The sequence below is a fragment of the Lonchura striata genome, chromosome 2 (assembly GCF_046129695.1).
Source record: "Lonchura striata isolate bLonStr1 chromosome 2, bLonStr1.mat, whole genome shotgun sequence".
Classification (NCBI taxonomy): Eukaryota; Metazoa; Chordata; class Aves; order Passeriformes; family Estrildidae; genus Lonchura; species Lonchura striata.
In genome coordinates, this window is record NC_134604.1 from 110,723,972 (window position 1) to 110,739,481 (window position 15,510).

The 15,510-nt window shown below is 42.3% G+C and overlaps 1 protein-coding gene across 1 annotated transcript in view; it reads right to left on the minus strand.

The window, feature by feature from the left end:
- Positions 1 to 13,124, minus strand: part of EFHC2 (EF-hand domain containing 2) — a 53,207-nt gene extending 40,083 nt beyond the window's left edge. Inside the window, exons 1-3 of the mRNA XM_077790904.1 lie at positions 13,083 to 13,124; positions 7,484 to 7,669; positions 2,956 to 3,106 (exon numbers count right to left, since the gene is read on the minus strand). Coding sequence (XP_077647030.1) covers positions 2,956 to 3,106; positions 7,484 to 7,669; positions 13,083 to 13,124 — 379 coding nt within the window. The remainder of the gene's footprint in view (positions 1 to 2,955; positions 3,107 to 7,483; positions 7,670 to 13,082) is intronic.
- Positions 13,125 to 15,510: the final 2,386 nt, after the last annotated feature.

Below are 15,510 nucleotides of genomic sequence, written 5' to 3' on the forward strand. Positions count from 1 at the left end.
TAAGCCTGTCCAAATTTCTTTCCACAAAACCACAGGCACTACAATGGGAAACTACTGCATTTCTCCCATCCCACCATTCTCAGACACCCATTCAGACCACCAAAATCTCATCTGTGGGTTATGGCACAAGCCTTGGTAATCCCATGTCCTCAAGGCATTAACCAGCCAAGATCTACCCGTGATCTACCCTGTCACAGCTCTACCTTCTCTCCAAGAAGCCTTTGGAATACAGTCATGCCAGCTGTCTGGTTTACATCTTTTTTGACAGGGCAAATATCCAAGTTAAAGTGACCTTCTGCCTCCAACAGTTCAATTCTACTTTATCCATCATTGGTTTTTGCTATTGGTTTTTGCTGTTCCTCCTTTACACAATCCCTTTCCTGCCACTGCAGCTCTCCAGTCTTTCACACAGACTGAGAGCCCATCCTGCTCCTGATGTCCTCACACATTTTTCTTCATGCACCTGTGCTCTTTTGTTCAGTGCAGTTTGCCTTTTAGCAACCTAAGCTCTCCTACAGCTGAACTCGCCTCAACAAATCTCCGGAATTTTAATTAACTGAAAAGTTGTATTTCAGCAGATGTGCAGAGAGCAGCATGATGGTCAAGATCCTGAACTTCAGTTCAGTTCCGCTCCTCACCCTGTAATGACCTTTTCTGTATGATCATGGGTAAGATTTTCATTCCTTTGTGCTTCAGTTTACCAGCTCCACAATGCAGACAGTTACACTCCTGCTGTTCTTGGGCTTAAAAATTCCCGGTCAGGATGAAAAAATTTGAGCAATGTAAGATAGACAGACAGATAGATAGACAGAATTATATTAAAATAGAAATGGGACAATTCTTTATTGAAAACTGTAAGATTAGCAGTAAATGATTTAGTATATATTTTTAAGAAATATTGTTTTTGCATGTATTCAACAACAAATATTTAGAGCCTTTAACATAGCAACATTGTCATTGGTCTTCAGTTATGGAGCATGAAGTCAAACTCCAAGTGCATGTGAGAAGAGAATCCTCTGATGGGTGTCTCCATCCTCTCTTTCACTCTACATCATATTAATTTCTAGGACAACAAGAATATTTATGTAGATGTTTATGATAAAGTATAGACCCCATATCTATGCATCAACTGTGAAGCCCAAACACATTCCAAATAGTCCTTGGGCCTTTCAATCTACAGTTTTCCTTCTTAAACACAACCAATACACTGAGCTTCCTTACCAGCCCAGGTACCAGTGACAAATAAATTAAGTGCACTTTGGAGATCCTGGAACATTTATTTTTAATCCATCAGGTAAATATGTTGCAGATATATATATTTATCCCACATAAAGTACTCAGTAAATCTCATAGAGACTTTCAAAACATCCTTGCATGGAAGACAGAAAATTCTTGTTTTTCTCTAATACTATTCAGTTAATTTTAGGTCCAGTATCAAAGGTGACTCCAACAATCATTAACACAAGATACAACCAAGGAAACAGGAGGAAATTGTAGCCTTCCTGTCACAAAAAGAACAGGACTAGACTGCCAGGAACATTAGGGCTGAAGAGGCAGCCTACACAACCCATAGTACAAAGACAATGAAAATAACTCCCTCAAAGGAATCAGCTTTGAATGTGCTTTATCCTGCTCTAAAGAATCTGGCTTCCACCTTCTCTCTCAAAGGTATCAGCTCTGACTCTCTGTACTTCCTTTGTCAGTGGACATTTCCTCTAAGCCACAAACCCCAGAAGCAGCTGCTCCCACTCTTGGGGCACACAAATCAAGGAAAACCTAAACCTGATGAAGTCTCCCACATCTTACATATGGGTGCAGGGTGGGGGTAAGGGAAAGAGCCCCAACATGCTTTTCTTCACATGAAAAAGCACTTTTCCAGGTAGGAATAGGACAAGATTTCATTGCATTCAAAATGAGTCCCTACAAAACTTCTGGCAGCAACTACTCAACACAGGAACAGTGGCACCTGAAATACTGTTTTAAGAGATTCACAGGCAATTTTATCCCAGCCCTAAAATTAATGATGCACATAACACCTTTAAATATTATCTTATTCTGTACACAGAGAAATTTATAGCATCTGCTGATCTGGGAAAAGAACAGGGTAGTTAAATGGTTAACTTATTTTTGAAAATTGCTGTGCTAAGAAGGTATAAAATGTACAAAACATCTTTGGGGACTGGGAGGTGCAGTCATCCCAAGACATCCTGCTTCTCTGGATTATATCCCTTGAAAACTTTTAATTCTGGCAGTGACCCATGAACACCAAGAAGCAGCAGCTGTGCTCCCCCTCTGCAACAGGATGTTGACCGCTAGATCACATTTTCTTAATATAAACCAAGTCCAATAATACCCCAGTAAATCAGCACAGCAAATGCTCCTCCTGAAGTCCTCAAGCTGGTCCCAGAGCAGGGATGTGACACTGAAGCAAGGCAGCTCCTCAACTTAAAAGGCATCAAAGAAGAATTACTGTGCCAAGGGCACTTTAATCATAAAAGAACCAAAAGCCAGAGGCACAGAAGACTCTTGTCTTCAATAAAGGCAGAGACACTGCAGTAGCTCATGAACAATTACAGAGCTGCTGCCACAGAACTCCCTGTCATTGCCAAGATGGGAGGAGCAGGAATGGAGATCTAGAACACAAATTGTTTTTGCAGGACTGACATAACACTGACAAAGATCTTACCATCATATGATTTCAAATTACTACATTAGAGAAAAAATTGTACGTTTGAGTAGGGAAGAGGATTCTGCCTTACAAAACCCACATTTAAGAAACTAAGACAATAAAAAACTTCACATCATGATATATAACAAGAAAAGACAATTATACCTGGGAATTGACACCCCATTTTAGCTGTAAGAACTCACATTATATATCCTTTGGAATAGACCAAGACTATATTGAAGAGAGATATAAAGGGGAGGAAAAAAGGTGCCAATAAAAACAGATACCTTGATTTATGCCACTGTTTTTCACTACAGGCTCAGTCACTTGAATTGTATCATCCTCAGGGAAGAAATATATTTTACAGTGTCTGATTCTATACAGCTCTTGATTTTTCTCAGGCACTTCTTCTTCAAAATAGGCCTCAAAATTCAACGCCTATTAAAAACAATAAACAAATATAAAGCAGAAAAATCTCCAATGCTTTTGCAAAATATGTCAAATAAACTTGTATAGATCATAAGTAACTAAATGAATGGATTTCAGGAGGTAGATTTATTTCTCAGAAACGTAAGAACAGAAATCCACATTAAAGGACATAAATTTAAAATTATTTGCTTGGCATTTTTATTATCACAGCATCTAAGCAGAGATGGAACTCTAAAGTAAAAAAATAAATCAAATACAAAACTATCAGCAGGTTGCTTGGAAAGTCTTCCAAACAAAGCATTTCTGATAACACAATGAGCTGCCTAGGTACTGAAGCAAATTTTAGACTGCTATTCTATGAATTACTAGAAAATACAGAGCAAGATGACAGCAATGGCTTTACCATCAAGGTAAGTGGAAAGAGCTCTTTTTAAGCAAATCCTGCAAGTGTTCAAATGAATGGTACTGAAGACTATCAGAGAGAAATGGCATTTTTTAGGAGGCATTAACAGCTATGTGATATTGGCATTTCAAAACTTCCCTTGTTCTGCAGTTCAGTGAGAGAGGAAACCTCAGAGAGTGTAGAAACTTCTCTTTATGGTCTCTTGTAACAGCAATAATGCAAAAAAAAAAAAAAAACACCTTCACAGGGTAGATGCTCACTGGCCCTCATACCTGGAGATCTTAGCTCAAACTCAGACACCATTACACAAATTTTGCACTTCTTGGTATCAATTTTTAACCACCAACACCAAAGTTAAGGGAACATGGGACATGTAGCTACTTCCTAGGGCGTTACCTAGCAGGATGTTTGCTTTGGTAAGTATGTGCAGGAAGGCATTAATTAAAACAGGTTTCCATCATGTCCCCCCAACACATTTGGGTCAAATGACTGTTAATTCATACTTAATCTTCCACACTGGTTATATTTAATAAATGCAATTACCTTTACTCTTAATTCATTAGACAACCTGAAGCATTGAAAAAAATACAGTTTAGCCATTGCCTATGTTTCAACAAGTAGCTAGCAGACCATGAGTTGGAAATGTTTGAAATCTAGTAAGCTGGTTGAGTTCCCTGCATGACAGAGCACACTGGTTAATAGTCTGTACTCCTTTTGCTTGTGCCTTTGGGAAGCTCAAAGTGCCTCCATGAGTACTCATGGAGTACTCATGAGTACTCTGTCATCCAGAGATTTTATAACACTTCATGGACAAGAACAACCTCCTTTTCTACATCTGGGAAGAGAGAAGTAGCAGCCTGCCCAGGAGCACACAACAACAGCCACCCTGTGTCCTGCTCAGACTTCTCTCAGGCAGGTAAGGTGCAAGATGAGAATAATTCTGTTCCCCAAAATTATTTCAAAGGCTCAGATCTCACTGATTTTCAGCAACCGCGAAAATGGTTTTTCTGTCATTGAACAGTATGACACACATATTTTTGGCATCAATTCTGCTGCACTGTAACCCTCCACTGCTACAGAAATAAAATTTAAATTATAATAAAATTACACAACCATTACCTGTTTAACCTTATGGCATTAGATCTTAGCACAAAGAAATCTAAAAAACTCAGTTACAGTTTAATTAGTACAACATGAAAGTTTCTGAACAATGTACAGACTTGAAAATAAATTTAAAAATTAATACTTGTCCACATTTTTTAACTGGGGATTTCACTGTTTCATGTATCAAACACAAAAACACTGGACAAAACATCTGACATACAACAAAAGCAACACAAACTATCAATCTGCAACATCTCTTCCTCTTTCCATTTGTTTAAACACTGGTGCAGAGTGTCATTTTTGGTGACCGAATGATCCTTCCTGGCCTCCAGCTACTGTTCTGGAATGACCAGGGGCCCTATATAAATCTCTTGAACACTCCAGGGGACATAAAAGGTGCTATGGTAGACCACTGTATCCCAGTCTGAACATCCTGGGCTTCAGCTGACAAGGATCAGAATTTCATTCCTTACCCAGCTGCTGATAACCCATGAAATCACTGGAAACATGGAACCTTCTGTACCCTCTTGTGCCTATTCTGCCAGACCCACTAGAATAGGGACATTTGATGAACATACTCTTCAAGAGCTCTGCTTCATCACTAATTGTTCTTAATTTTGTCAGTGATCTCTTCTGAGAACAGTTGTCTCATGAGACACCAGACAGGCAAAGCAGTCTGTTTGCACAGAAGTCCAACCCCAATCACATCCTTAATACACTGGGTTTATTTCTTTCTCTGAGCACACCTATGCCCTGGTTTATCCCATTTGGGGAGCTTGTGCAGGCTCTTTTGCACTCACACTTCATTCTCTTTATACCCTTATCAACATGCTAGTGTGTGACTGAAATATATGCAGCAACCAACTAAAATTTTGCAGATCAAAGCAGATGATTCAAGAAGTGTGAGGAGGGGAAGGAACAGAAATGAAGATGACTTACTTTTCATTTTGGACCAAAGTTAGTCTTAGAAATATTCAACATGTAACACCTCCTAACTCCTAACTGGAGTCTCATCTGAAGTACAGAACTACAAAGTTCCCATTCCACTCCTTAAAAAATTAAATGTTACCTATGAAAACCAAAAATAACAAATACTGAATAAACTCTGTAGCACTTTGTAAAGTGCCATGAAGTTTCCCTGGCACCTGTGGCAGTCAAATTATAAACATCATTCCAAGCTCAGGAAGCCCTGTGTGTATACTTAATTGTAGAAGAAATTAAATTTACACCTGCTTCCTATTAGGCAAGTGAAACCACAAAGACTACTTCTCAACTTACTTAATAATTAAGTTTTATGTCTGTCCTTCCAGTTGCTTTGGTACTTTTGAAAGTTAACAGCCAAAGTGGTAAGAAAGCATCTTACATTTCAAAAGATAAACACCTACTCAAACTTTTTGTCATTAAGTGCTTTCTGCTGAGTCCCAAACTGCAGCACTGGAGGACAGAGCTGCATTCCAGGCTCTTAACTGGGGAAGCTAAATTACTTGAAGAGTGAGTATCCTGTAACAAACTGCCACTAATACAAACACATGAGTCCTCCAGAGGCCAATTCTGAACCTGCAAATTCCTATCCTGGACTGCCCTGTGGATGCACACATGGATCAGGAATGGCCAAAGGCCAGCAAGTTCCTCTCACCAGCCAAAGCCAGGACCTGATGCTCATTGGAAGGTCCCTCTGCCTCCTACTGAACCCCTGAATTCCATAGACTTGGATCCAAGGCCTGAGGAGGCAATACACCCTCCTTGCTCCAAGAAGGGAGTAGGAAGAGCAAGTTCAGGTCTGGCTGAAGCCTCAACACCTGGGCCAGGCCATACCCAAGCACATTGCTCTCTGAGCAATACCAAGGATCTCAGAGGCAAAGCCAACCAAAGGCATGTGAGCTATTCAAACCTAACATTTTCTTGTTGCAGTTCTGCTCTGCCAAAAATTAATGGGTAATTGTAAGCCAATTACCTGCACGGCTTCTCTTTTAAAGCAAAAATTATGAGATTTGCCATTCTTCTCAATATTTAAATACCATAATCATTTAGTCATGCAACATTTCTGTGATCTGCTGAATGATTCCTTTTTCTGGATCATTTTCCTTCCCTGATTGTAGACCTTTTGCTTTAGAATAAAATATCTCTAAGAATGTAATGTGAATTTAAACATAGCAAGCAAAAACAATATGCTACAAAATTCCTGTCATCACAGCTTATAGTTATTTGATAACTCTCTAACTTAAAAGGTGTCACTAAATTGTTGCCAAAAAACCAAACTAAACCAAACCAAAAAAAAAAAAAAAAAAAAAAAAAAACACCAAAACCAACCAAACAAACAAAAAATCAAATTCTAATTTTAAATTTCTGTGTCTGTATCAGACATACTCAATTACAAAATAACAAATCACACAGAAGTCCAGAAGTCAACAGGACTTGAGCATACAAGAATGATGGCATAAGTGAATCCCAAGCATGTAGTACTACACTGAGTTTAATGATTCCCAAGTGCCCAGACACACTTTCTCCTGGACTGGGTTTTACCTTACATTCATTCTTACCAGCTTGCCAAATAATTCCCTTACTGTCATCATTTTCACTAGAAAAGAATATACTTCCCACTCCTTTATTTTTATTAAATCCTGTAGGAGATGTATCCCAACACAGAAACATGTTTATGTATTGATGTAGGGCATGACATGTGTTTATATTAATTGTCCAATACATTAATATAATGAAAAAAAAATACCCACTACCACTCTTTTTGCCTATCTAGGAGCTTTTATTGCATGTACAAAGTAATCTTCTGAAATATCTGACTAATGAAATTTCATTGGTATACTCTGTCATATTGTAGCTATTCTCAAAAAAAAAAAAAAAAAAAAAGGATTTCTACATACCTGCTTGTCAAATGCTATCCAAGAAGGAGGACTACTTCCTATTGCTTCAGGAAACACACTGTTGGTAATTTTCAGGGTCTGACCAGGTAACAGTTCACCTCCTATTCCACGTTTATCTTCAAACAGCCTGGGAACATTATTGCTGTAACCACAGATCTGTGATCTGTGGAACTTTTCTTCCCCAATCTGTCAAAAGTGCAGAAGAAAAAGAGAAAAAGTTTCAGTGTTTTTGTTTTTAAGTCTATTATGATAGCTGACCATCCAGGAAAGGAGGATAAATCATGCAAAAGTTTCTTTATATTTACTTTTAATACAGACTCTAAAAACCTGTAACAACGGGAATGCTGCAAGTGAAGTGACATTTTCAAGTGGCCAATTTGCCAGTCTTATTGACAAAAATGGAATAATATTCCAGTAATTTACCTAAGTTGAGAGAGTGGATAGAACCTGATGTTTAACCCCCACACTCCTTCCCTGCAATAAGGATTGAGGTAGGTGGTAAGGAAAGAATCATCTCCAAAAATGGTTGTAAAAGGTAAAGGGAAAAGGCCTTTCCTACAGCTCTCCAGAGGACAAATGGAAACAGTTCAGCAGCACTCAGAGAACAGTCTGCTCTCCTTATTCATGTCAAAGATCTTATTTACACTCACATCCCTGAGTGCAAAATAAATTCCTCTGTACTAGTGAATACACTTGAAATTTGGGAGGCTGGACCTGAATCAAAAGGCAGACATTCATTTCATCTGGGAGTATTTCAAAAGGAGGTCTCTATAGTGAATCCTCTGTATTATTACTAATATTACAGGCAATTAAAGATGGAGCACTTAAAAATACAGGAAAAACCAACAGCAAAGAAAACTATCTTGCCCACTCAAATTTCTTGGCTGGGGCTGGGCTAGTCTTCAAGTTACACAGAAAAGCTTATGGGCTCACATAAATATCACTCCTGTCTCTGGGAATGTCCCTCCTAATAACCTGCCTGCTTTGCTGGCCAGAGGCAGCTGGGTGAGCTGGCAGCAATCCCATAATGACCCCACACATCAGTCTCGTAGAAGAGGACAGGGAAATAGGAAATGCCAATGGAAAACTCAACTTCCTTCCATGAGCAGCAATCCTGATCTGTTAGCTCCTCTCCCTCTGCTATTCTTCCCTTTCTTGCCCTCTCAAATCTTCCAAATACTTTATCTGAGAAAGCAGAGAGAGGCCACTGCACCCTGGCATGCCCACTAAGAGAGAGGCCATTGGAGCTGTGCCCTCCCTTGCCCTGGGGCTGGGGGAACATGAGGGAAGATGAGGCTGAAGTGGGAACTGATGTTATGGGTGGTAAAATTAAAGGTAGAGGAAAAAGCTGGACAGCAAAATTTTTCACGGCAGCACCAGAGCAGCATGTCAGTAAAATAGCAGGGGGACAAAATTGCCTCCCCACTCCATTTGGAAGACTGGGCATCACTGATTATCACATGCATATGTGTAAACCACTACTCCCCCAAAAGATGTAGACAGTTCTATGTTAGTATCATAAATCAAAAAATGGTACAAATAATCCTTTCTCATGATGGCAACACTCAAGTGCTCCAAGATAACATAGCATACACCCAGCAGTGCAGTTCTGGGAACAAGTGCAAGCAGTGAAGCTGCAAAACCTGAAAGTATTCAAGCAGTTATTTCATTCTGCCAGTATGAAAGAGTCAGGAATCTGCAAGGCAGGGAACCAGCCTCATGGCATAGAACTATCAACACCAGTCTGTAGGAACCCCTGCACACTGGGGTCACAGTCTGAACTGTTCACCTGCCTCCAGGTGCTCCAAATCCAATGGCACAAGAGAGAGCTGCTGACATGAAAAGCCCAATCACTGCTTTAGCTTAACTTTGCTTAAAATCCTTTTGCACACCACTTTTGCAAGGACATCAGTAAGAAAAAGAATACTTATTATTTTTACAAATCATTATTTTTAATACCATGATAATCAATGGCTATACCCTGGCTTAGGTTAAAAAAAGCTGAGCTAGCCAGTACCCTTTGAAACAGTTATTGCAAAGGAATTAGGTTCACATACTGGGGTCAGAAACAATCAGAGCTAGGAAAGCACATCCTAGAGAAGATACTTTAAAGGTAAGCAGTGTTTTGAACAAAGGTGGATAAAAGAGCATGCAAAAAGTATCATAATTTAAAGAATAATACAAAGGAAACAGAAAATTTCTCCTCAAGATATAACTCAAGAAAAAGAGCTACTGCATAAAAGAGAAAATCAATAAAAGGAAATGCTTGTATGCAAACTAGGAGCTCATGGGTCCCCCTACCATAAAGCATTGCTCAAGCCAGGAATTTAACCAGTCACATTTGCAGGAATGATGCCCAAAATTAATTTTTTTTATATCAGCACAGCTTTTTGAGCTGTGATATAAAATGCCATGGTTCAGAGTGAGCACTGACAAAGAAAAGCTTTTCAAGTCCTCAAAACTTCTAGAAGCATTTGCTGTTCATACGTTTTGGGGGTTTAACAGCAAAAGTATGGTAAAGTGTTCATCAAAGTAATCCAGGAATAACCCTGCTGGAATATGCAGAATTTAGGGCTAAAATCACAACATCTTTAAAATTTGATATGAAAAATACATTATAAAACAGCTTCAATTCTCTTAAGAATTTTTTGAGTCATTCCTGTAACTTTTTAGGGTTTGACAAAAGACTATTTTAGTTTCCTAATCACATAAGTACTTATCCTCTTCTTCCAAAAAGCACTGAGATCCATAGACAAAACAATCTTTTCTCAAAATCTGTACAGTTATTTCTTAAAAAATAGAAACAAAAAACAGAACAACAACAAAAATAGACATTTTAAGAAACAGATTCGTTATAATTGAGGATCACAAAAGGGAAAAATCACATTTGGGAAATTTCAGCTAATGAACTCAGACCACATCCAGCCTAAAATAGTGACAGAACATCATGCTACCTCCACATGGAATGACTTCTAACAGAAAGATTTCAGAGAGCAGGGAAAGAGCTTGAATGTATCTGCTGTGTTAATGCAGCTCAACTGAACAGGCTGTGGATCTGCTGAACAAAACTGGACATTTTCTGTGCAGTAAGCCTGAAAATACTGAGGATCCACTCAATAGTGACTAATATAAAGGTCAGGGTTCTCTGACTGCAGCTCTTGGCTTTGCAAACTCAGCCCCTGCAGTCCTCAGGGAACGCTGCCTCATGCTCACTCCATCTTGCTCTGGAATACAGTCACAGCAAACTCCTCAGGGAGCTGCACATTCCAGCTGAACCAAACACAGCTGGAGATCTTCCAGCACAGCAGCTGGAGTGATGGGAGAGCCCTCAGTGAGCTCTCAGAAGCCACGTTTTTAACTCAGGCCCACAGGGAGCTATGGCAGTAGTGGCAGCACAGTTCTGTACCCAGTATCCATCTGTAATTCCCACCTTGAGAACAGCAGCTGCACCCTGGATGTCCTGCTCAAACCCTGTATCAGGATGAAGTGTGGCACTTCTGAACTATTCTAAGCTGCTGATAAAGTCTCCTGGCTGCTTCAGCTAAGTGATAGAAATAAATGCAAATGCTACACACTGTGCCAGTCAAATTCATGTGACTGATTTCCAATTTTTTTATCACCTCCTGCTTGCTGCAGAGGTCTCAGGATGTTCAGGGGTTAAGTGGTACTGGCAAAGGAGGAACACCCTAAGACATTGTTGTCAGCAACTCTGGTGCCATTCTAAAAACATCACAAAACAAGCTGCATCAACACCAGTAGTGTGGAGCAGTACAGGAAAGGTATGGATCTATTGCAGCAGGTCCAGAGGCGCTCCAGAAAAATTAGCAGGGGCTAGAGCACCTCTCCTATAAGGGCAGGCTGAGAGTTGGGGTTATGCAGCCCAGAGAAGAGAAGCATCCAGGGAGACCTTATTGTGGCCTTTCTTTAAGGGAGAGTATAAGAATAAAAGGGAGAGATTTTTAGCAGAGGCTGTTGCAAACGGACAAGGGGTTATAGCTTTAAGTGAAAAGAGACCTGATGGTATAAACTAGGTATAAGGGGGACATTTTTAACAATGAGAGTGGTGAAACACTGGGACAGGTTGCCCAGTGAGGTGGTGGATGCCCTATTCCTGGAAACATTCAAGGTCAGGTTGCCCTAAGTAACCTGATCTAGCAGAAGGTGTCCTGCTCATGGACTTGATGACTTTTAAAGGTCTCTTCCAGCCCAAACCATTCTGTGATTCTGGCCTGCTCTTAGTGCCTGGGAGAAGACAACAGATGGATAAAGGAAAGGGCCCAAAATGCAGTCACGAGGGACAGGTACAGGAAGATTCAGGTTTGGGGGTTGTGAACAGACAACATTCAGGTTGCTCAGAGCTGCACTCAAACTGACCTTGAACACTTCCAGCAATGGGGTATTGACGTGTTGTACAGGCAGCCTTGACCACAACATATTTATAGTGTGAAAATTACAGATTCCCTTTCAGGTATTTTAACATTATTAAGAATGTTAAAATACACTGTTTCATTTCCCTCCTGAAGGCACCAGCTAGAGTGCTGTGCATGAATTCTGCCTTATCCCCTGCACTGCTTCACATTAGAGCGTGTTCAGTGAATTCCAAGCTATCCTTGATGAAAAATTGTGAAGTAGGGATGTCAACCTTTTGTTTTGTTTGCTGTGATAAAATAACCATCTTGTCTATTTAGCCTACATTAATAGTATTGGCAACCTTGAAACAGCACATCAGCACTGCTGTCACTGCCCTCTCTGGCAAAGCCTTTATGCTTACTTACATAGAGGGGATCTGTCTCTCCCTGTTTTGTTCTGTAGGAGCTGCACCAAGAGCTCAAACTGCCCCAAAGCAGTTGCCAGATCACAGAATCAGTGAGGCTGGAAAAGATCTCTGAGATCATCGAGTCCAACCTGTGACCGACCACCATGGTGTCACTTTTACCATGGCCCTGAGTGCCACATTGCCACATCCAGGACCACCCCTGTGTTACCCAGAGAGTGGCACTGAGTGCCATGTCCAGGATCACCAATGTGCCACCCAGACCGTGGCACTGAGTGCCACATCCAGGATCACCCCTGTATCACTTAGAGACACATCCAGGATCACCAATGTGCCACCCAGACCATGGCCCTGAGTGACACATCCAGGATCACCCCTGTATCACTTAGAGACACATCCAGGATCACCAATGTGCCCCCCAGACCGTGGCACTGAGTGCCACATCCAGGATCACCCCTGTATCACTTAGAGACACATCCAGGATCACCAATGTGCCACCCAGACCATGGCCCTGAGTGCCACATCCAGCCTCTCCTTAAACACCTGCAGGGACGGTGACTGCACCACCTCCCTGGGCAGCCCACCCAATGTCTAATCAGCCTTTCTGTTCAGAAACTCCTCCTGTTGTCCAGCCTAAACCTGCCCGGCGCAGTTTGGCCTCAGCGCCGCCGGGGCCGGGGGGCTCAGCGCACCCAGGGGCGCCTCGCCCCCACCCGCGGGGCCGGCAGGAACGGCCCCGCCGCGCCTGGCACGGCCCCCGCAGCCCCGGGGCAGGGCGGGAGGCGGCGGGAGGCGGCGGGAGGCGGCAGGAGGGCGGGCACTCACGCTGCGGCGGCGGCAGAAGCCGGGCAGCAGCGGCAGCGCCATGGCCGCCCCCCAACCGGCGCCGCCGCTGCGCCGGCACCGCGCCACGTGACGTCATGACGCCGTGACGTCACGGGGCGGGGCCAGGCGCGGGGCTCGTCCTGAACCCTCATCCCGAACCCTCGTCCTGAGCTGATCATCCCGAACTGATCATCATCCTGAACTCTCATCCCGAACCCTCGTCCTGAGCTGATCATCCCGAACTGATCATCATCCCGAACTGATCATCATCCCGAACCCTCATCCCGAACTGATCCTCATCCCGAACTGATCATCATCCCGAACCCTCATCCTGAACCCTCGTCCTGAGCTGATCATCCCGAACTGATCATCATCCCGAACTGATCATCATCCTGAACCCTCATCCCAAACCCTCATCCCGAACAGATCATCCCGAACTGATCATCATCCCGAACCCTCATCCCAAACTGATCATCCTGAACTGATCATCGTCCCAAACCCTCATCCCGAACTGATCATCCCGAACTGATCATCATCCTGAACCCTCATCCTGAACTGATCATCCCAAACTGATCATCCCAAACTGATCATCATCCCGAACCCTCATCCTGAACCCTCATCCTGAACTGATCATCGTCCTGAACCCTCATCCTGAACTGATCATCGTCCCAAACCCTCATCCCGAACTGATCATCCCGAACTGATCATCATCCTGAACCCTCATCCTGAACTGATCGTCCCGAACTGATCATCCCAAACTGATCATCATCCCGAACCCTCATCTCGAACTGATCATCCTGAACTGATCATCGTCCTGAACCCTCATCCCAAACTGATCATCCCGAACTGATCATCATTCTGAACCCTCATCCTGAACTGATCATCCGGAACTGATCATCATCCCAAACCCTCATCCCAAACTGATCATCCCGAACTGATCATCCCAAACTGATCATCCCAAACTGATCATCGTCTTGAACCCTCATCCTGAACTGATCATCCCAAACTGATCATCCCGAACTGATCTTCATCCTAAACCCTCATCCTGAACACTCATCCCGAACTGATCATCATCCTGAACCCTCATCCCAAACCCTCATCCCAAACCCTCATCCCAAACCCTCATCCCGAATGGCTCCATCCCAAACCCTCATCCTGAATCCTCATCCCAAACTCTCATCCCGAGCCCTCATCCCAAGCCCTCATCCCGGGATATGTCTCGGTGGGATGCAGGCAGGTCCCGGCTCTCCTCCACAGGACCCCCGGCCCCACCAAGTTCAGGGTGCCTCAGGGTGGGCCCAGAGTCAGCAGCAGCAAAGTGGAATTAAATCCATTCTTATTTTTATGTATATAATTAATTAATATGTAATAGAAATAGAAATAGATCTAAATAGATGTATATATAATTTATATAATTTTATTATAATATAAAACACATCCTATATAAATGTATCATAATAGATAAAATATATATAACATATATTTATATAATATTTCTTGTGCATCATTATTTACCGAATGCTAAATGCATATTAAATCCAACACTAGCATGCACTAAATAAATTTCTTCAATTTTTCAGGATTCATGGCCATTTTCATCATGAGAAATTTAGAGAAAAGGATGACCTTATGGCTCCCTACAGCTCCCTGACAGGAGGCTGTGGCTAGATGGGGGTCAGGCTCCTCTCCCAGGAAACAAGTGACAGGAGGAGAGAACATGGTCTAAACAGTGCCAGGAAGGGTGAGGCTGGACATCAGAAGGAATTTTTTCATGGAAAGGGTGATAAGACATCGGGATGGGCTGCCCAAGGAGGTGGCAGAGGTACTGTCCCTGGAAGCGTGTAAGGAAAGGCTGGACGTGGCACTCAGTGCCATGTTCTGGGTGACATGGTGTGATCCTGGATGTGTCACTCAGAGCCACTGTCTGGGTGACACAGGGGTGATCCTGGATGTGGCACTCAGAGCCACTGTCTAGGTGACACAGGGTTGTCTGATCAGAAGTCAGACTCAACCTCAGAGATCTTTTCCAGCCTCACTGGTTCTGTGGCAATTTACCTCACCTGGTGAGGAGCAGTGACTTCTCTGGACATGGTGCCCCCCAAATACCTCTGGAACTTGGGTCACAGATGGGACAAATCCCACCACATCTGCCATTTTCTGCACCAATTAATTTTTAATGTTTTTCATTTTGTGACTTTTACACAGCACATTTTACTCTGGGGCCCTGTCAGGCTAGGAGGAGGGGGAGGTGGGAGCTTTTTACAGCTTTTTATTTGGTTTTTTTTGCATTTTAGTCCACTGGGATAGGGAAACTGGGTCAGTGGGTTTCCACCTTCTGGTTTCCCAGCGCTGTACCACACATCTGCATTTGCATTTAGTGTGGAAAGGTAAACATTTAAAATATATTTTAATTGAAAATTAGAGAAAC